Source organism: Schistocerca cancellata, chromosome 1, assembly GCF_023864275.1.
Source record: "Schistocerca cancellata isolate TAMUIC-IGC-003103 chromosome 1, iqSchCanc2.1, whole genome shotgun sequence".
Lineage (NCBI taxonomy): Eukaryota > Metazoa > Arthropoda > Insecta > Orthoptera > Acrididae > Schistocerca > Schistocerca cancellata.
In genome coordinates, this window is record NC_064626.1 from 232,206,043 (window position 1) to 232,229,173 (window position 23,131).

General features: G+C 38.3%; 1 protein-coding gene across 1 annotated transcript in view; it reads right to left on the reverse strand.

Annotated features, from left to right (window-relative positions):
• Positions 1-23,131, reverse strand: part of LOC126169882 (exocyst complex component 5) — a 115,414-nt gene that overhangs the window by 62,307 nt on the left and 29,976 nt on the right. The window contains exons 6-7 of the mRNA XM_049920679.1: positions 14,913-15,096; positions 12,489-12,629 (exon numbers count right to left, since the gene is read on the reverse strand). Coding sequence (XP_049776636.1) covers positions 12,489-12,629; positions 14,913-15,096 — 325 coding nt within the window. The remainder of the gene's footprint in view (positions 1-12,488; positions 12,630-14,912; positions 15,097-23,131) is intronic.

The following is a 23,131-nucleotide window of genomic DNA, read 5'->3' on the forward strand; positions in this document are numbered from 1 at the left end:
CTAAAAAATGAGATTGGTAGGAACTGCAGAAAGTCTAAGCAGGAATGGCTACAGGACAAATGTCAGGATTTACAAGGGTATTTCACTAGGGGAAAGATAGATATCATTTGCATAGAAATTAAAGGGGTCTTTGGAGAAAAGAGAAGCAATTCTATGAATATCAAGATTCAGATAGAATACTAGTACTAAGCAAAAAATGGAGAGCTGAAAGGTGGAACTAGTGTATAGAGTGTATATACAAAGGAGATGAGCTGGGAAGATATAATACTGTGAGGAGAATTTGACAGAGCACTGAACAACTTAAGCTGAAGCAAAGAGCTTGGAATAGATGATATTTCATCAGAATTATTGAGATGATTGTGGCAGCCAGCCTGGTGTGCATGAAATACGAAATAGGGGAAGTACCTCAGACTGAAAGAAGACTGTAACCATTCTAGTTCCAAAGAAAGCAGGTGCTGACACAGGAACATTACCACATAAATGAAAGGGAGTGACACGTTGTACACAACTAGTACAGAAACCAGATGACAGATGTAGGAGTCAAAGGGCATGAAAAGGAGCGGTGGTTGAGGAGGAGGCGAGACAAACTTGTAGCCTATCACCAATGTTATTCAATCTACACATTGAGCATGCAGTAAAGGATGCCAAAGAAAATTTGAAGAAGGAATTAAAGTTCAGGAAGGAGAAAAAAAAATTTGAGATTTGCTAATGAGCGATAACATAGTTATTCTGTCAGAGACTCCAGAGGACTTAGAAGTGCAGCTCAAAGGAAGTGATGGTGCCTTGAAAGAAGGACATAAGATGAACATTATCAAAAGCAAAACATGGGTAATGGAATGTAGCCAAATTAAATCTGGCAAGGCTGAATGAATTAAATTAGGAAATTAGGCAATAAAAGTAGTAGATGAGTTTTGCTATTTGGCCAGTAAAATAACTGAGGATGACCAAAACAAAGATGATGTAAAATGGAGACAGGTAATGGCAAGAGAAACATTCCTGAAGAAGAGAACTTTATTAACACTGAGTATAAATTTAAGCATTACTAGCAAATCATTTATAAAGATTTTTGTGTGGATTGTATGTGAAACATCACAAGCTGGAAGCTCCTTCATCTATTATGTTTTCTACATCATGAACAACTAAACATTTTTTTGCCTTTTCAGTCTATAATTAATGCAGCTGCGCAAGTAATATGTATAACATACACGAATGCATCAAACTGTTATTTATGCAACATTCCATTTAAATTTATGGTTCAATTGGTTATATTTGTCTTTCTGATTCCAATGATACAATTAGATTCACTAGAAGCTCAGTTAATTAAATGGAAATTTCAACTCTAATAAGTAGTAGGGATGAGCTAACTGACAGAATGCAAAGTGCTATTATCATTTCATTTTAAGGTTTGGGACATCTATGGATTCACTGCAGCTGGTATGGACAGATGGTCTTGCGAAGTATTTTTAAACACGTTTACCAAAAACTGCGTTGAACAACTAGTTACACAACCCACACAGAATGGAAATATTTTAGACCTTGTAGTTACAAACAGGCCTCACCTTATCAACAATGTCACTATAGACACAGGGATTAGTGACCATGATATTATAGTGACATTAGTTACGAAAGCTAATAAACCCATCAAGAAGGCTAAGAGAGTATTTACACCAGAAAAAACAGATCGGCAGTTGTTAGCTTTCTACTTAGCTAATGAATTGCCATTATTCAGCTCCAATATGATATATGTACAGGTATCATAGGCGAAGTTTAAACTGAATATAAATTGCACTCTGGAGATGTAAGTTTCAAGTACACGGTTTATGAATGTAATGGACCATCCCCTGCATAATAATCAAATTCAGAAACTGATGAGGAAACAGAGATTACTGCACTCTTGATTCAAAAAAGAAGACCTGAATGTTGACAGGCAAAAGTTTGTAGACATTTGTGCATGCGTAGGAAGATTAATGTGTAAAGCATACAACTTCCATTGTTCTATCTCAGCCAAAGGCCCTGCTGAAAACCCAACAAAATTGTAGTCATAAATAAAATCACTAAATGGGTCAAAGGTTTCTATCCAGTCACTTTTTGACCAGCCTGAGGTACCAATAGAATACAGCAAAAGGAAATTTGAAGTTTTAAATTTCATTTTTAAAAATTCATTCACACAGAGGGATCATACAAATATATAATCATTTGAATATTGCACAGACTCCTGCACGGAGCACACAGAAATAGGCACCTGTGAAGAAGAAAAGCAACTGCAAGAGCTGAACACAAATAAATCACCAGGTCCATATGGAAGCCCAATTTGGTTTTATAGGGAGTACTCTGCGGCACTGACCTCTTTACTTAGCCTGCATTTATTGTGAATCTCTTGCCCAGCACAAAGTCTCAAGCGAGTGGAAAAACCACAGGTAATTTCTGTATATAAGAAAGGTGAAAGAACATATCTGCAAAATGTCCTTAACATTGGTTTGCTGCAGGATTCTAGAAGACAATCTGAGTTCAAATATAATAAATTTATTTGAAATAGATAAGCTTCTGTCCACAAATCACCATGGATTTAGAAAGCATTGCTTGTGCAAAACTCAGCTTGGCCTTTTCTCACACGATATCCACTGACCCATGGATGGAGAGCAACAGGCAGATTCCATATTCCTAGATGCAGAATGATTTTACTACTGGCAACCTACATTTTGCATAAAAACCCATGAAAATAAAAAGTGAGAAATTAGGGTTCATATGGAGGCTTTTAGTCATTTGTGATTTCCTCATTCTATTTCACGTGGAACAGGAAAGGAAATGACTGGTGGTAAATATGTGGTACCCTCTGCCATGCACCGTATGGTGGCTTGAAGAGTATGTATATAGATATGCATGCAGATATTTCGCTCTTTCTGATTTTAAAAAAAAAAACTTTAAATTACTTGAAAATAATTAAGTTCCAACATAACTGACATTGGAAGTTTAGGAACCTCGTAATTTTGATTGCCTATTTTGCCCTAATGGTTACAAAATATTGAACTTCAACACTGAACTTCTGTTGCTATATTTTTTCTGAACAAGGTGACATCTCTCACTAATTAAGATTTTCAATAATTTATAGATATAAAAAATTATTTTAAAGATTGATGCCATACTTGTATGTGGGGGATTTCTATCTAAGAAGCATAACAATGTTATGTATACTTTTATAATTTACCAATCTTAAATATTTTTCATAAATCAATAACAGTGAAGTCTTCTACTGTCCATATAAAATCTCACCCAAACAATTTTTGAAACTTTAAGTAGTTCAGAAATCACATCATATTCTTACACCTGTCTTTAGATACCACACCCGACCCCAAACAACATATACTACATACCTAAACATCTAAAAGTGTGTGACCAGCACGCAATCATGTAATATCATAATATTGTTTCTTATTAGAGTCTGACTTTAGATACTAAATGAGTGAAACCTATGTTGAAAGAGGCTGTGGCCAGAAATTACAGGTGCAATAACTATGTCAATCTGTATTGGAAGGATTACTGTAGTCGGGCTGGTAGAGACAGTGTTAATTAGCACAAACACTTTTTCACTATGCAATGGTATTTAATTTTGTCATTTCCCATCCAACCTAGAAAACTGTATTATTCTGATGAAATTATTATGCCACTCAACACTGTACTGTGCTTGAGATATTTAGATTGATTATCCTTTGCCACACCGAACTATTGTTAATGATTTCATCAAGAATATGTTTTGGCAAACAATAGCAAGAACTCTAACAAAATACAGTACATAGTTTTCCCTTACTTGCATACAAAAGAGAATTGTGAAACCTAACTGGCCATTGTTCATGGATGTGTCACTAGTGGCAGTAAAAGTGATGATTTCCAACATTAAATACTGTGTGGATATGGTGAATTAAGTCCGGATCTCTATAATATAGAATTTCAACTGAGATTCCATACACCCAGCCGATTTATTGGTTTTACATGTTGTGAATGGCGTGCAGTGATATCACTTTTTTAACATTAACTTTTGCATTTTTGGCTAATTTTCAATGTCTTAAGCATAAAGTGTGTTGGGCTGGTTTAATGGTTCTTTGAAATACCCAATCCACTGGGCAGATTGTTCATCTTTTGTGATTGGAAGTTTGCAATTTTTATCCCTTAAGAAGCCATTCGAAAAACTATTTGCTCCAATAAGTTCTTGAGCGATATGGTATAACGTCCTGGTGTCATTTTGAGAGGCAGTATTTTGTGCCTCTCATCTTTCTGTTAAAGCCACTCTTTTTTTACTCATTTCTACAACTGCTTTTGACTCATTGATCGAATGTGGCATATTTATGTCTAGTTATTGAAAGCTCTTCTTGGTCTTTAGCTTGTTCATTCTGTTGCTTTATCATCTTTCTTTCTTCTATTAGATGCTAAGTGTTCAGGTTTGAACCCATTGCTATTTCTGTGTTCCTTCCAGTCATCCTATTGTCTCTGCAGCACATATATTCACAGAATTTCTTACCTGAAAATGAATTAGCAGTGCCTTAGTCAAAACTGTTATAGCATAAAACTTTGTATGAATGGTACATATACAATATTCAGCAATGCCAGACTTTGCGGAATGCAAAAGGCAATTGCAGCATTGATTTTTTATGCAACATTGTTCCAGGGTGCACGAGGCCTGATCTGCATAAGCCATACCATGTTTGCAACATATTTTATACACTACAACCTTCTGCAATAATAATACATCCTTCACCAATTCGAGATGGTCTCCAATCTTAAATGGTGGATGGAAAACTACTTTAACTTGAAATTTTGAAATTTCCAGATTATCCTGCCTATCTTTAACAAGTTGTTAGCACCATATGGAACAACAGCTCTAGATTTTGTCGTCATACTATACTCCTTGCCCGACTGCTGATTATTTGCTCTATCTAACAATGACTTGCTTATCTGTCACATGGAGCATCTATCTTCCACAAAGTCTGTTTTTTGATTGGAGAGCTCCTTAGGCAAACTCTCAGAATCAAAAACTGTTTGTGCCCTGTGTGTCTCAAACACTATCACAATTTGTGACAGATGATGACAACTCAAAAGAGTAAGAACATACATCTGCGTGAATGGGCTCCTCATCCTCTACTACATAACTGCTGATTTTATCTAACACTTCAAACATTCCATCCTGGATTTTCCATTGTTTGACTTCAAACAAATCATTAAAGGAACTTTACACAAGCCACTATCAACACACCATGTTCTGGCAAAGTCAGATCTGTTTAAAACAATCATTATATTTACGTGGAGTTAAGATCCCCAAGTCCATATATAATGATAAATAGCTATTCTGTAATATCTGGGGCTTTTCAATTTTCTGCCTGAAATCTGCCAATAATCTGTAATAGATTTTGGAACCATGGTATAATACTTCATTTTGAAACCTAGACAAAGATATATACTCTAGTATTGCAGCAGTGAACTACACTAGTTAACCAAATTCACCCTTAAATTCTCAAATACCATTCATCACAGACTACAGAAGCATGCTGCAAAATATGCTAGCAATCCCATCCACAAGTCAAATCAACACCATGAATTTTTAAGTGCAAAGTAGGCACAACTGAGCTAATGGATTAACTTATCCATATGCTGGTGCCACTTGCTCAAATAGCTTCATTTTAACTATCTGTAGTAGCTTTAATGCTTGGAGACTGATGACAAAAGCATTCACAAACCCAAGAAGTTCACAAATAGACTGCACGAGTCATAAAATATTCACCAAGTCCACAGCTACTCAACAGTACTCACCAGAAGGGAATGTCAAAAATAGCACAGAATTCTTCGGGAAGTGATTACCATATAACTAGTCCTTCTAAGTCAAATGCAGGGGTCAGTCATGTCACCTATAATTTAGGCTCTTTAGGGTAGGATCTTGGATAAGAAGATCATATATTAATAGTAGTGGCTGCATATAACAATCTGGAACCTAACTGTAATTATATAAATGATGATGACATCAAGCACATGCCGAGGATGTTCCACATATTATTATGATGACTGCGTAACTCTTTGAGCAGTAAAAGCCCTGGATGAAGCTTTCTGTGGAACATGTTGGTGCAGAGCCTGAAAAATAACTTGTTGGGGAGGGATGGTCATGCAGCGATGTGATTTATGCATTGCCTGTCACTCAGTTGGATCATACATGGCATTGGTTTACATCAGAATTCTTCTGATAAGAGATTACTTGCATGGTTAATTGCCAGAAGTATACAGTCTGACCAAAGCAGTATCCACCTTATCACAGTGATTTACAATGTTTTCCCCTGGACTTTTTACAGTAAATTCAACTGAACGATAGAGCTGCAGAAAACATACATTGGTAGCTTGTTATTACAAGAAATTTCATCAAGTTCTTTTATTAGTACGACTGAATAGCATATTACTAATGAAAATATTCCAAACACACAGTTACTGTTGAAAGTGCCACTAACAACACATTATACAGCACCTTGGATGAAGCCTCGGGTATTAAAGAGAACACACAGATACACTAATCAAGAACTCATTTCACATAGATTCTGCCTCTTTCTCAAGCATTCAGTGTGGAGTTATATACTCTGTTGCAAAGAGGCTATTTCGCATAAGGCAAAAAATTTGGAATTTCAACCAGTAAAAATAAATAAATAAACAAAAACATATTTCAATGGTCATTCTTTCTACAAATTATCTAAATAAATAGCTCCAACAATTGAAAATTTTGTTAGCTACTTGGCAATTAACAGTGTTCAATGTAAAGCTACAGTTTAAGAGGATCATGATAGTATACTCTTGTTGATGTCTTTGCCACGAAATTCGCTTGAGGTGAAACCAATGGAACCCATTTGGGTCACTATCGGGTGCCATCATCGCATACACAAATCAAGCAACCTGCTGTTTAAAGAAATTATATGACTTCTGCATAGACATCAGGTGTGACATACCTCCACAAACCTAGCAACAAACTGTCAAATCCACGATATGCAGAACTGGAGACTTATTTTGTTCCAAAGAGAGACCAACAAGTTATTAAGCAGGTGGTCATAATATTTTGCCTCGCCAGTCTATGTGGTATGAACAGCTATTGCAGAACTAACCAAAAGACAACTAGAGCGTCCAGTTGCAGAGCCTGATTCTCCAGATAAAGCGGTTGACTTTGATGGCTGCTTCACAATTCATGCTATCTGAGCTCCTGCCCCCCCCCCCCCCCTCACCCCCCTCAATCTTTCAGGGAAAAAGGAAGCCATTAATCCCAGCTGTTTAGGAGACACGATATGTAAAAAAAGGATACACTGTCTTATTGTCTTTCTAGAACTGCAGAGGAGGTGATTTTCGGTTGATTACAGGTTGATGTAAATAGAGTCGAAATTAAGAGACTGAATCCTGGTTATCTGCTGTTACTGTGGTACAGCTCTGCTGCTTCTGTACTGAAACTAATATATCATGAATGCTACACAATTCATCTTCTGCAGTAGCCAATAATTATATTTGTGGTTCGTCAACCTCAGTTACTTTCTATGTGTGCTTGTTCTGAACAATGGCATTTAGGTTATCAATGGCTGTAGTTACTCCCAAGGGATCTTGAAAATGGAGCTGCTTCAACTGAGAACTTGGAATTGTGCACAATGCCAACATGCTGGACTTTTAAATGTCCTGAAAGTGTCTATTGATACTGTTCTTGCAATTTCTCTCTGAGATACGAAGCTATGAACAGCAAGTCAACAGTCAAGATCCATTACAACAAAAATGGAAAAACTGAAATAATTAATCATAAGAATAATCGAGTATGTAAAATTAACTGATGTGAAAGAACTACCAGTATATCTATAATCAGTTACCAGGATAATTATGATTAACTGCAATTAATTGCTCATTCCTATTCTAGTTCCCTTTCCTTCACCTACCTGTCTGCCTTACTGTCGTCATGCCATATTGACATCCTTACCTCACTGTCACCTTGTTACTTTTCCACACCACTCTTTTCTTTTTCTCTCTACCTTTATCTTTGAAGATGCATATCTGCCACTCAACAGCTCTAACATTAGTTGGCCAAGCAAGGTGACACAATGCCAAGACACTGGATTTGCATTTGAGAAGATGGCAGTTCAGATCCCATCTGACTATCTAAGTTTACATTTACTGTGGTTTCCCTAAATCACTTAAGGCAATTGCTATGATGCTTCCTTTGAAATGGACAGGGTCAATTTCTTTCCATACACTTTATCTATAAGAACCGGTTCCCTGGGACCTACAACCCTCACTGCCAATGGGACATTAAACCGTAATCTTCCTTCCTTCCATCTTGTATTACGTGAGAGCAACCTGGCCTCATAACAATAATGTTGTTTATTCTATTTATATAGATAAGCAACCGTTAAGTCAATGATACTTAAATTCAGTGTATTTTTATGTTTACTACAGACTACTGGTTGATTTATGATACAGTGAATGTAGCAAATTTAAAAGTTATTGAGCAGATGCAATTGTTGTTGTTGTTGTGGTCTTCAGTCCTGAGACTGGTTTGATGCAGCTCTCCATGCTACTCTATCCTGTGCAAGCTTCTTCATCTCCCAGTATCTACTGCAACCTACATCCTTCTGAATCTGCTTAGTGTATTCATCTCTTGGTCTCCCTCTACGATTTTTACCCTCCACACTGCCCTCCAATGCTAAATTTGTGATCCCTTGATGCCTCAAAACATGTCCTACCAACCGATCCCTTCTTCTAGTCAAGTTGTGCCACAAACTTCTCTTCTCCCCAATCCTATTCAATACCTCCTCATTAGTTACGTGATCTACCCACCTTATCTTCAGCATTCTTCTGTAGCACCACATTTCGAAAGCTTCTATTCTCTTCTTGTCCAAACTAGTTATCGTCCATGTTTCACTTCCATACATGGCTACACTCCATACAAATACTTTCAGAAACGACTTCCTGACACTTAAATCTATACTCGATGTTAACAAATTCCTCTTCTTGAGAAACGCTTTCCTTGCCATTGCCAGTCTACATTTTATATCCTCTCTACTTCGACCATCATCGGTTATTTTACTCCCTAAATAGCAAAACTCCTTTACTACTTTAAGTGTCTCATTTCCTAATCTAATTCCCTCAGCATCACCCGACTTAATTTGACTACATTCCATTATCCTCGTTTTGCTTTTGTTGATGTTCATCTTATATCCTCCTTTCAAGACACTGTCCATTCCGTTCAACTGCTCTTCCAAGTCCTTTGCTGTCTCAGACAGAATTACAATGTCATCGGCGAACCTCAAAGTTTTTACTTCTTCTCCATGAATTTTAATACCTACTCCGAATTTTTCTTTTGTTTCCTTTACTGCTTGCTCAATATACAGATTGAATAACATCGGGGAGAGGCTACAACCCTGTCTTACTCCTTTCCCAACCACTGCTTCCCTTTCATGCCCCTCGACTCTTATAACTGCCATCTGGTTTCTGTACAAACTGTAAATAGCCTTTCGCTCCCTGTATTTTACCCCTGCCACCTTCAGAATTTGAAAGAGAGTATTCCAGTTAACATTGTCAAAAGCTTTCTCTAAGTCTACAAATGCTAGAAACGTAGGTTTGCCTTTTCTTACTCTTTCTTCTAAGATAAGTCGTAAGGTCAGTATTGCCTCACGTGTTCCAACATTTCTACGGAATCCAAACTGATCTTCCCCGAGGTCGGCTTCTACCAGTTTTTCCATTCGTCTGTAAAGAATTCGCGTTAGTATTTTGCAGCTGTGACTTATTAAACTGATAGTTCGGTAATTTTCACAACTGTCAACACCTGCTTTCTTTGGGATTGGAATTATTATATTCTTCTTGAAGTCTGAGGGTATTTCGCCTATCTCATACATCGTGCTCACCAGATGGTAGAGTTTTGTCATGACTGGCTCTCCCGAGGCCATTAGTAGTTCAAATGGAATGTTGTCTACTCCCGGGGCCTTGTTTCGACTCAAGTCTTTCAGTGCTCTGTCAAACTCTTCACGCAGTATCTTATCTCCCATTTCGTCTTCATCTACATCCTCTTCCATTTCCATAATATTGTCCTCAAGTACATCGCCCTTGTATAAACCCTCTATATACTCCTTCCACCTTTCTGCCTTCCCTTCTTTGCTTAGAATTGGGTTGCCATCTGAGCTCTTGATATTCATACAAGTGGTTCTCTTCTCTCCAAAGGTCTCTTTAATTTTCCTGTAGGCAGTATCTATCTTACCCCTAGTGAGACAAGCCTCTACATCCTTACATTTGTCCTCTAGCCATCCCTGCTTAGCCATTTTGCACTTCCTGTCGATATCATTTTTGAGACGTCTGTATTCCTTTTTGCCTGCTTCATTTACTGCATTTTTGTATTTTCTCCTTTCATCAATTAAATTCAATATTTCTTCTGTTACCCAAGGATTTCTATTAGCCCTCGTCTTTTTACCTACTTGATCCTCTGCTGCCTTCACTACTTCATCCCTCAGAGCTACCCATTCTTCTTCTACTGTATTTCTTTCCCCCATTCCTGTCAATTGTTCCCTTATGCTCTCCCTGAAACTCTGTACAACCTCTGGTTCTTTCAGTTTATCCAGGTCCCATCTCCTTAAATTCCCACCTTTTTGCAGTTTCTTCAGTTTCAATCTGCAGTTCATAACCAATAGATTGTGGTCAGAATCCACATCTGCCCCAGGAAATGTCTTACAATTTAAAACCTGGTTCCTAAATCTCTGTCTTACCATTATATAATCTGATACCTACTAGTATCTCCAGGATTCTTCCAGGTATACAACCTTCTTTTATGATTCTTGAACCAAGTGTTGGCTATGATTAAGTTATGCTCTGTGCAAAATTCTACAAGGCGGCTTCCTCTTTCATTCCTTCCCCCCCAATCCATATTCACCTACTATGTTTCCTTCTCTCCCTTTTCCTACTGACGAATTCCAGTCACCCATGACTATTAAATTTTCGTCTCCTTTCACTACCTGAATAATTTCTTTTATCTCGTCATACATTTCATCTATTTCTTCATCATCTGCAGAGGTAGTTGGCATATAAACTTATACTACTGTAGTAGGCATGGGCTTTGTGTCTATCTTGGCCACAATAATGCGTTCACTATGCTGTTTGTAGTAGTTAACCCGCACTCCTATTTTTTTATTCATTATTAAACCTACTCCTGCATTACCCCTATTTGATTTTGTATTTATAACCCTGTAATCACCTGACCAAAAGTCTTTTTCCTCCTGCCACCGAACTTCACTAATTCCCACTATATCTAACTTTAACCTATCCATTTCCCTTTTTAAATTTTCTAATCTACCTGCCCGATTAAGGGATCTGACATTCCACGCTCCGATCCGTAGGACGCCAGTTTTCTTTCTCCTGATAACGACGTCATCCTGAGTAGTCCCCGCCCGGAGATCCGAATGGGGGACTATTTTACCTCCGGAATATTTTACCCAAGAGGACGCCATCATCATTTAATCATACAGTAGAGCTGCATGTCCTCGGGAAAAATTACGGCTGTAGTTTCCCCTTGCTTTCAGCCGTTCGCAGTACCAGCACAGCAAGGCCGTTTTGGTTAATGTTACAAGGCCAGATCAGTCAATCATCCAGACTGTTGCCCCTGCAACTACTGAAAAGGCTGCTGCCCCTCTTCAGGAACCACATGTTTGTCTGGCCTCTCGACAGATACCCCTCCGTTGTGGTTGCACCTACGGTACGGCCATCTGTATCGCTGAGGCACGCAAGCCTCCCCACCAGCGGCAAGGTCCATGGTTCATGGGGGGCAGATGCAATTAAGCACAGAAAAATCAATAGCAATCACTTCATATGTTCCTCTTGTTACTGAATTATTCTACACAGTATGATGAAGAGGAAGTTTTTTCAGTTTTTTGGACATTTGTTTTTACATCTTTTTCTGCGATTCAGAAACTTTTATTACTTTGAGTACATCTAATATACAATTGACTTGCAGTGTCTTGCAACATTTCGTTAATGTATAGTAAAATAAATTTACAAAATACATTTGCAATATAAAAATATGTCATTTGAATAGTTTGTTGGCTTGTCTTTCATGGAAACTGAAATACTTCAGTGAAAATTAAAGTGAAAGATTTCATCAGGACATACAAACAATGGAATAGAGAGATCAAGAATAACCAGTTACCCATATGGTGGTACTGTTACTGGAAGTTTGAGCTCGTGTTTTCTTTAATTTTGAATGTGTTTTCTATATACACTAGTTATTAATTTAAACATTATATTACAATAACTGTTTTCATGAATGGACTGAAGGAACATGACATATGTACTAAAATTTAAAAACTAACACTTATGAGTTAAAACTAGTGACAATTTTTAAAGTAGCAGGAAGAATATACTTATGAAGTAGTCTAACATTTGAGGTATCAAAATGTGAGCTGGCCAGTGAATACAAAGATGTACATAAAAAAGTAAAACAATTACAAACTTACCTTCAACTTTGGCCGATAAATGTTGAGAACAAATTTGGCCATAACTTGTTCAGGATTGCTGAAAACTTCTTTCATGATTGTAAAGTTTTTTTCACATAAAGGGATGACATCTCTAAAAACATCTTTGCCAAGAAATGCACCCTGCAACAATAATTATAAACTAACCAACTGGGACAGCAATTTTGTGATAATTGGTAACTACTCATTTATAGTACTCGAAGAAAAAATTACAATATTCAGTCATGTGAAGTGATCTAAGCACTTCCTTCATAACATTTCTGTAATTACAAGATATACTAAGGACACATTACTCATTGAAAATGGAAAATATAATTGGATGAAAGCTTGCACAAACTAGTCTGATATTTTATTTTTAGTGCTGGTATGCCAACTTTTTTCCCCCATTTGTTGTTTTCCCAAGCACCAATTCTTAGTTCTTGGCATTATTTCCTTGAAAATGCACACCATTCAGTAACTTCTGTTCCTTCCTTTCTCTGCTTTGCAATTTTATATACTACTCCTTTACACCCCTTTTAAAATCTTTCCATATTTCTCGCTTTGGCAGTTTATTTGTGTCAACTTGGAACACAAAGCTGCTAACAACATTAAGCACACACTAGAGTACCCAATGGACCAATGGACACGAATTTGTACACACTTGTTTGCTGTTTCAATAGCTCTAGTAATCATAATTGTGCACTCTCTTCCCCCCCCCCCCCCCCCCCTCCTCTCTCTCTCTCTCTCTCTCTCTCTCTCTCTCTCTCTCTCTCTCTCTCATGTATCAAGTACTGTCATTTAGTAAGATGTAATGGACTGACACGCAAGTCAAGACACTGAATTGAAATTCAGTCCAATGCTTAATTCGTGTTCAAGAAATCATGAGATAATGTAAAGTAAGAAGTAATCAATATTTGAAGAACCAGAAATTATTCAGAGGTGTTGATTCCACACACAGGGTGTCTATGAGATCATTTTCGATCTCAGAGTGGAAGACATTATGAACCTGCAACGAAGAAACATGTAACTGTAAACAAACCAGAGGTAAAGTGCTTCAGAGGACATAACTGGTTTATGGATAAAAGCAGGAAACAGATAAAAATTAGTTTTTAATGAATGATTAAGTGGAAGAGTTTCTTCAAGATAAAAATAATTTGTGCACAGTTGTTACACATATATTAGCGACTTACATCTAAACATATGGAGCATATACTGTGGATGCTAAACTGTTTGTCAACACTTTGATTTGTGTCGTTTGTTTATGAAAGTAGCATGGACTCAAGAGTTTTTAGTTAAAAAATGGAAGGTCCAGGTTGAAATTTCAACAATTATGAAAAGGACAAACTGCTACTCACTGTAAAGATGACATGTTGAGTGGCAGACAGGAACAACGCAATGACTATTACACATTTCGTTTTTGGCCAAATCCTTCATCAGAAAAGATAAACACACACCTCACACACACAACTGCTATCTCTAGCAACTCAAGCTAGACAGCAATCTGGCCTGAGCAGCCAGGGACAGTAGTCGTGTGTGTGTGTGTGTGTGTGTGTGTGTGTGTGTGTGTGTGTGTGTGTGTGTGAGAGAGAGAGAGAGAGAGAGAGAGAGAGAGAGAGAGAGAGAGAGAGAGAGAGATATTGCAGTGGCATTTCCAAGTAATGACAACTTTTTACGCTTTCATTTATTAAAGTAAAAGTTATTTGTTTCCTGTGTTTGACTGGTAGAATTATTTTGCTGAAATTTCATATTTTTAACAACATTCATGAAATGTGCATGCTTTTGGCAGATTTTTTTTTTCTTTTTTCTTTTTTTTTTTGTTGTTGTCCTCAATGATGTATTGCAGGGGCAAGATACAATCATGTAGAAGCCCATAACCAAAAGATAACATGCCAATGGTTACATTAGTCCTGAATTGAGAGAAAAACCTTTTCCAAGAATTTTATGCATCAGCTGTTCACAGTTCTGAGATTGGATGTTTTCCTATCTATTTTTATCATACTGTTTACATATGTGTTCTTAATTAGTCTTATGCTCTGGAGACTCAAGAGTCACACTCTTTATTACAACATTAGTATTAATGAAAAATAAAACATTATGTTTTCCACATTTGCTGAATCATTTGAAAAATATGGCAGATAGTTTTTTTTTTACAGCACAAGCCTTGTTTAACGCTAACTTGAAGATGATTTAAAATTTTCATGTTTCAAAGGAGACAATAATTTAATCTTGTAGTTAACGAAAGGTGAAAAAAAAAATTGTCCTACAGTTACAAATTTGTGTCGTATATTTGATGTTTATTGTCAGATATGTCTTGAGCTTTACATTTAATTTAAGATATACTGTGAGCTCTGAAAGAATAACAAACAGCATTTTCTGTTGTTTTGCAGATCGCTCATACATCACCTAAATATAGAACTAAATACACACCATCTGGCTCTGTTCTATGAAGGCATCTACACACTGTGAGTATCCCTTAAAGTGGGAAAGAGTTGATGCAATTTCTTTCATGCGGACTCTGTTATCAGAGCGATGTGCCCGGACAAATTCTTCTATTAAACTGCGCTCTATTTCATCATATTTGCTGGCAATCTTCTTCTTTGCCTTCTCAAATCTGTCAATAAGAACAAACAAGGATTTACAGTTTTACAGTAAATTGTCAATGCGGTAAGCATTAATTACAGATGGTATAAAGTTTTTTATGGTTGCAGCCAAATACTTAGCATGGCCATCACAATTAAAAACCCTGGTAATGAAAATAGGTGTAGAAAGGGTCTTTATAATTTGACCTCAAATAATAAATTATGTGACTTGTGCACACAAATTTTTGTGACAAATCATGTGTAGAAGCTAAAACCACTTTGAATTATTTATCTTCATAATGTATGAATTTTAAATGTCGACAGTTAAAAATTATAGAAAATAAGAGCACAGTACATGCATCAACTAGCACGAAAACAGATATTAATGGCTGCTAAAAGTTGCTACATCGAAGTCGGCAATGAAGTAATAAAAAATACTTATGCATATAAACAAGAGATAAGCACATATCATGTAAGAAATCAAGAGAGAAACATTACTAGGGCTTATGAATTCATACATTCACAGTAAACACTGGATTTTAAGGCAGGATACTACATCTTGGTGAGCATTTGTTAATTCATTCATTCACATATTGTACTTGCAATTCTCACCTTGAAAGAGAACCTTCAAGGATATAGAATGAACAGATTTTCACATTTTTGTCAATAAATGACATCAAGTGGTTACAATCAGTCCATAATCATAATTGCACTAATTAATTACCTATGAAATGTAACTGACAGATTTTGATGACGGCTTAAGTTGAAGCACATTACATTATATAACGAATGAAATTTTAAAAAAATGAAAATTATTTTAACAAGTATTATATTAACAGGACAGAAGTTGCCACTGCTGGGTTCTGTAAAGTATACTAACAACAAATGACAATTAGTGCTAATCTACTCACAATGATAATTAAGGAAATTATTTCTTGATTACTTTCCGCTGTATTTGTACATTATGAGAAAAAGAACTACTTTGGAAAATAAAAGCTGCTTCTTATTTTATATGTCTCAACTGTTGTTTTATACAATACCTCATGAAACACGTTTAATACTAGAGTCAGGTAGTATTTACATCAATGAATCCAAATATTTTAATAAATTGGAGAAGAACTGGCTAATGAGGTATTCTTTTTATTTATTCTAAATGTCTCTGGGTATTTTCAGTTTCCTACCTAATGTCTACAAATAACCTATTAGACACCTTGTTCAGAGTGTAGAACTTAATCTTGAACCCTACATAATGATTCAGAGTCTGTGTGGAAATTAGTATACTAGTATTATAGTAGTGAATTATATAGGTCATCCTAAATCCACTCTTGTTATCAAATACAAATATCATTAGGGTGTATATGTATTACCATGTCAGTATAAGAACTGTTAGATCCCTGAAGAAGCTTCTCCATGTTCAGTTATCAATTCTACATAATGCACTGCCTGACAAAAACAAGTGAATCACTCAGAATACATGATTGGATGTGAATGTAACTTTGTACACAAATATAACATTGGCAGATATATAAATGATTAGAGTTGCATTTCTCAGTGACAGGTGTAACCGTCACCAGAGTGCATTACTGCTATTCATGTTTAGGCCTGGTACAGTTTATAAGGGGCATGAACAGCATCAAATATTGAGTGGTCACTGTGAAGGACATGGAGGTGCTGCATACTCTTGTGGGGCAGCACTATCAGTACTTGGCAGAGCTTGGGAGGGGCTCATTGTGGATATCCATTTGGCTGGCTGGTTGAATTACACAATATACAGATTTGTGGGGATTTGGATGTGACAGTGGCTGTATGTTGGGCTTCATGGGAATGTGAAGGCGTACTCATGGTCAAGATTCCAGTCAACCATTTCCGATGACAGAAAGGGATGATCATTGTATTGTGCACCAAGCACAATGTAACCTCTTTACATCTGTGCCCGCATTTACAGAACAAGCAATGGGTTACCCACAACACTTTGTGTCATTCGCACCATTGGCTGGAGATGAGCAGCAGCTGGACTACGGAATTAGGATCCCATATGAGGGCTGCTGTTAACATCACATCACAAACTGCTGCATCTGGAGTGATGCCATGACCAGGAAGCATGGACCACTGATGAATGGTGTTGCGTTGAGCTCGGCAATTGTTCTGAGTATAGAACTTCGTCTTCAACCCTACATAATGATTCAGAGTCTGTGTGGAAATTAGTATACTAGTATTATAGTAGTGAATTATATAGTTCATCCTAAATCCACCCTTGTTATTAAACTAACCTGAATGACCACTGTCAGTGAGTAGACTGGTGAACTGGGGATAGGTTTCATTTTTCCGAAGTTTTGGAGAGGCAAAGTGATGTTAGTTCTGGTGTCCCAACGCGGGGAGCCATTGGGTATGACTTAACTCATGGGTGGTAGCAGCTGACAAAATTGTGGTGGCATAACAGTACGTCACAGACATCCTGTGTCCTCACGTATTGCCTCTTATGTATCATGTTGCCGTTTTTCAACAACACAATGCTAATCCACACTTGGCAAATGTCTGTATGAACTGTCTGCCTGATGTTGAGGCACTACCATGGCCAGCACAATCTCCAGATCTGTCCCCAATAGAACATGTGCGAGACCAGCTCACATACCTCCGTCCCAGAGCTAATATCCAGAATATCAATGACCAGTTACAACAGTTGTGGGCCAGCTTCACTCAGGAGAGGGCTGTAAGCCGCTGTACGGCTTTATAACACCCTTCCCAACTGAATTAGTGCATGCGTCATGGGCTGAAGGGGTGAATGTGATATTGATAAGTGGGCTCAGCCAACTTCTCTGTAAATTTGACTTGATTTTGTGATCACTGAAACTGCACCATATATCCTCTCAACCAGTTAAGTTTCATTTTGTTACCTCCTCTCCTTCTGGGTGCTTCACTTTTTGTCAGGCAGTGTTACACACTTCGGAAGATTGTGTCATAGGACAGTATTGAGTCAAAGTACACTAACAGTCCTGTCTGCATGGCAAGACAATGGGAAAGATTTCTAAGCACAGAGCATGCAGAACTGAGCATTTTGGTTAATTGATCTACAGTCTGGTGATACCTAATAATTTATTTTTGTTTATTTATCTGTGAGATTCTTTGGGACTAAGCAAGCCAGAGCTGCTTGGTGATGGATCGAGTCAGTACAACAGTTTACAGAATGATGACTAAAAAGTTATAAGCAAAAGAATTAAAGAATTAATAAAACACAAAAAATGTAAGAGTGTATGCATAAACAACACATTAAAAAAAAGTTCTCAACTACTGTGAGGAATTCCTGTACAGAACAGAAGGAGTGTACCAGTAGGAAACCTCTCAACTTTGATTTTTTTTTCCAGTTCTGTTGGATGCATGCTGAAAATGAAACCTTTTAAATAGTGTACTCCTCTCTGTAAAATGCTTATGGAAGTGTTATCCAAATGCATTTTCTTTTCATGTCTAGTGTTCGCAGAATGGATGTTGCAGTTTCTTCTGAATGAGTCTGAAGTCTACACAAAGCTTGCCAACTGACACCACAGTTCAGTTCAGCTGGCTTTTTCTGAACTAAGAATATAATATTCTTGGCAAGTGCACAGAATTACCCCAAAATGTAACACCATGTGAGATAATAGGGTGAAAGTAAGCCTTTGTGTTTCAGTCTCAGAGACCGTGGCGATCATTCTTGTAGGTAAGATAGCATCATTCAGTTTTTGTGCAGGATCTTGAACAGATATTACCAAGGAATATACTATAGTATCTTCCAAGAAAGAGTTCTATCTATTCTAAGTCCTATGACTTTAAAATGGCCAACTTCATTAACTTTTTGACCCCATTAGATGAAAAAAATTTCAGTTCCATGTCTGAAACTGTAAGCACTGTGTTTTATAACAGTTAGGCATTAATCTGTTCTCTGAAAGCCTCGTGTTGATGCGGCTGACTACCATATGAGCTACATCTTTTATATTACATTCCACATCTTTCACACCAACACCTGCAAAGTGAAAAATTTTTTGGGTCATTTATCATGTTTGAAGTCTGCCTCATGCAGGGAAGCTGCCTAATTTTCAGTTGTTCTGTACATCCTATTCCATTAACCCTGGCAGTCACTAAAATTCTCTCTTATTCTGTGTGGCTAGCCACAAGTTATATGAATCTATCTCCTGCAGGTTGTGCTGTTGTCTTACTTCGTGATAATACAATTTTAGCTACCGGTGCCCAAATTGTTCACTCAGTTGTCAATATTATTTTCATGTGGCAGTATAGCTCTGAATATGGATCTGTACATGTGTTAATGCAATACCCAAAAAATTAGGACAGCTTCACAAGGTGCTGAAGGGGATTATTTACCACATTTATAGCTTTTTCTAACTTTAATCTGAAAGCGGGACTCCTACTGTTGACATTTTGACACAAGGACGGACTACACAAGCATGAGGTGTCAGCAAGGGAAATGTACAATGAATTGTAAATGAATGTGTCAGAGCTGTAGAAATGTCAGGAAAAGTTGGTTTTCTGTTAGCTGGGAAGCATTGAAATCATATGAAACCTACAACACAAAGGATGATTTTGACAAAGATGTTTTAAGGTATTCTGTTTTTAAAATGGTGAAAGCCTGACTTAACAAAAAAAAGTGTAACAATCATGTGTGATAAAATAGGTTCAAAGGCAGTGTTTTGTCAGTGCAACAGAGTTTAGAAGACATTAGTTTGAAATATGTTAAAGTAACAATGGTAGAAAGCTTTTAATGGAAAGAAGTGACATAGCTGCAGCATGAGCCACATTCCTGAGAACGATGCGTGAAATAAGAAAAGAAGGTAGCCAAAGGTTTATTACATTGATGAAATATGGGTCATTCCAGGAAAAGCTACAAAAAAAAAAGTGCTGGCACTGGCAATTTTGAAGTTCTGATAGAAAAAGGGTCTCGAATAATTATGGTGTATGCTGACTCTTCTGGTTTTGTTCCTGAGAGCACACTTATATTTAGATAAGAAAAACAGCAATAGCTACCACATTGAAATGAACTCTGTCAATTTTAACAAGTGGTTCACTGAACAATTTTTGGCATACCTTGCTCTGAAATCATTCATCGTAACAGACAATGCTAATTATCATTCAACTGCGAGAGAGGAAATACTGAGTTCAGACACCAGGAAAGCAGATGTGTTCTGGCTTAAAAACAAAAATATTCCACTCAATTTATGCTGCACTCATGAAGATTCCTGCCATTCGCTATGTCAAACAAATCAAGTGAGGAAACTTTCAAACTTTATTTACTTGTACGGTGAACATGATCACACGGTTTCGCGTTTAACATCAAAGTACTGCCAGTATAATTAGATTCGATTAATCTGGGCACAACTCAAAGGGTATGTGGCAGAAAAGAACAAAACATACAAGATTGTAGACACTGAACTGCTTTAATATGAAGCAATACATTAGCCCCTTCAGTGTGGGAAGACTGTAAGTGGCATGCTGAAAGACTTTAGGAAATGGTCTTTGATAGGGAGGTGAACATGGGTACAAGTCTTGAACCTGTCATCAGTGATGATGGTATTACAATGTAGACTCTACAATATGTGTGGGCAACAGGTGGCTTGCAGGCTGAATCTGGCCCGCAACTGGTTTTAATCCGGTCTGTGGAAGAAATTCGTGGGAAAGTAAGGTGCTTACATTCACTCTGACCGCGATACATTTTTGGATATTTGCCATTCTATCACTCACATTTTTTCAGTTTGGCTTTTGTATAATGCAGCCAACATATGTTAAGTTCAAGCAATTTAAACTTTCAAACTTTTAAAATGAAAAAAGAAATTATGGTCTAATTTATTAGTGTTACAGAAACAGCACATGTTATGAGATCACTCACCAAAAGTCTTTTTTCAACAAATACTTAAAAATGCTTGCTAATTTTTTTTTTTTTTTTTTTTTGTGGTTTTAGGGCGCACAGCTTCAATGGTCATTAGTGCCCTGATGACGTTAAGAATGCACCACGAGGCACAAGTTTAAAACAACAACTAAAAGGGAAAACACGATAAAAGACAGACTGACAGGCATAGGATTAAAAAACAGCATCATCAAATGTCCTTAGTGAGGTTTGTCAAATTGATAAAACGAAGAACACGAGCAGCTGCTCGTGGGTCATCCGCTAAAACGGCATTTAAAGTACATGGCAGGTTAAGATCGAAACGCAGTGCGTTAAAATCCGGGCAGGACAGTAAAATGTGGCGGACCGTCAGCAATTGCCCACATGGGCAGAACGGCACCGGCGCAGCCGTCAGCAGATGGCGATGGCTGAACCGGCAGTGTCCAATTCTTAACCGGGCCAAAACTACCTCCTCCCGCCGAGAAGGGCGTGAGGAGGACGTCCAAGCCACGGGAAGAGGTTTAAAGGCCCGAAGCTTGTTGGCTGTAAGGGCAGCCCAATCGGCATGCCACAGCGATAAAATGCGCCGACAAATAACCCTGCTAAAATCTGACGAAGGGACACAACAAGAAGCTGTCCGAGGCTGGAGGACCGCAGCCTTGGCCGCGGCATCTGCAGCTTCGTTCCCAGGGATACCGACATGGCCAGGGACCCACATAAAGCTAACCGGAGAACCGACGTCCACCAGCTGCCGAAGAGAGCGTTGGATCCGGTGCACGAAAAGGTGAACCGGATACGGATCACTGAGGCTCTGGATGGCGCTCAGGGAATCAGAGCAGATGACATAAGCAGAATGTCGGTGGCGGCAGATGTAAAGAACAGCCTGGTAGAGGGCAAAGAGCTCAGCTGTGAAGACCGAACAATGGCCATGGAGCCGGTATTTGAAACTTTGTGCCCCAACAATAAAAGAACACCCGACCCCGTCATTGGTCTTAGAGCCATCTGTATAAATGAAAGTCATATTGATGAACTTCGAACGAAGTTCCACAAAATGGGAGTGGTAGACCGAACCGGGGGTAACCTCTTTTGGGAGCGAGCTGAGGTCAAGGTGAACGCGGACCTGAGCCTGGAGCCAAGATGGCGTGTGGCTCTCGCCCACTCGAAAGGTTGCAGGGAGTGAAAAATTAAGGTGTTGAAGGAGGCGACGAAAGCGAACTCCAGGGGGTAGCAGGGCAGAGACATACAACCCGTATTGACGGTCGAGAGAGTCGTCAAAAAAGGAACGATAAGACGGATGGTCGGGCATTGACAGTAGCCGACAGGCATACCGACAAAGCAGTATATCGCGCCGGTAGGTGAGTGGCAATTTGCCAGCGTCAGCATTTTTTTTTTTTTTTTTTTTTTTTTTTTTTGTGGTTTTAGGGCGCAAAACTTCTATGGTCATTAGCGCCCAGCCCGTGACTTAAGACAGTAAAAAACCGAAATTTAAAACCAGCAGCAATGGGAACAAAGTCAGAAAATTGGAGAAACTAAAAATAGAAGACTGCTTAAAAATCCACTACAGAAAGGGGGTGATTGTCCCCAAAAAAAGCTTCAAATGACTGACGTCATTTCACTGTCACTAATAAACTGTAGAACGCGGTCGGCGGAGCGCGTGTCATCTGCTAAAATCGACGACAGATCAGGCGATAGCTGTAGACGGGAGCGTAACGGATTAAAATAGGGGCATTCAATTAAAAGGTGTCTTACCGTCCACAGCTGAGAACAGTGGGGACAGAGTGGGGGAGGATCGCCGCTTAAAAGATGTCGATGGCTAAAACGACAATGCCCTATCCGGAGTCTAGCTAAAATTACCTCCTCCCGACGACGCGTTCGGGAGGAAGAGGTCCAAGCGCAAGGAAGGGCTTTCACTTCCCGCAATTTATTACAGGGAAGTGCCGACCAATGGGCATGCCATAAATGAGCAACATGGCGACATAAATCGTTCCGAAGATCGGTGAAGGGAAGCGACTGAATAGCTGGCCGAGGAAGAGAGACTGCGGCCTTGGCCGCTATATCGGCCGCCTCATTCCCACAGATACCAGCGTGTCCCGGGAGCCAGAGGAACGCCACCGAGACGCCCCTCAGGTGAAGCAAGCGCAGACAGTCCTGAATCCGGTGGACCAGAGGGTGCACAGGGTAAAGAGCTTGGAGACTGAGGA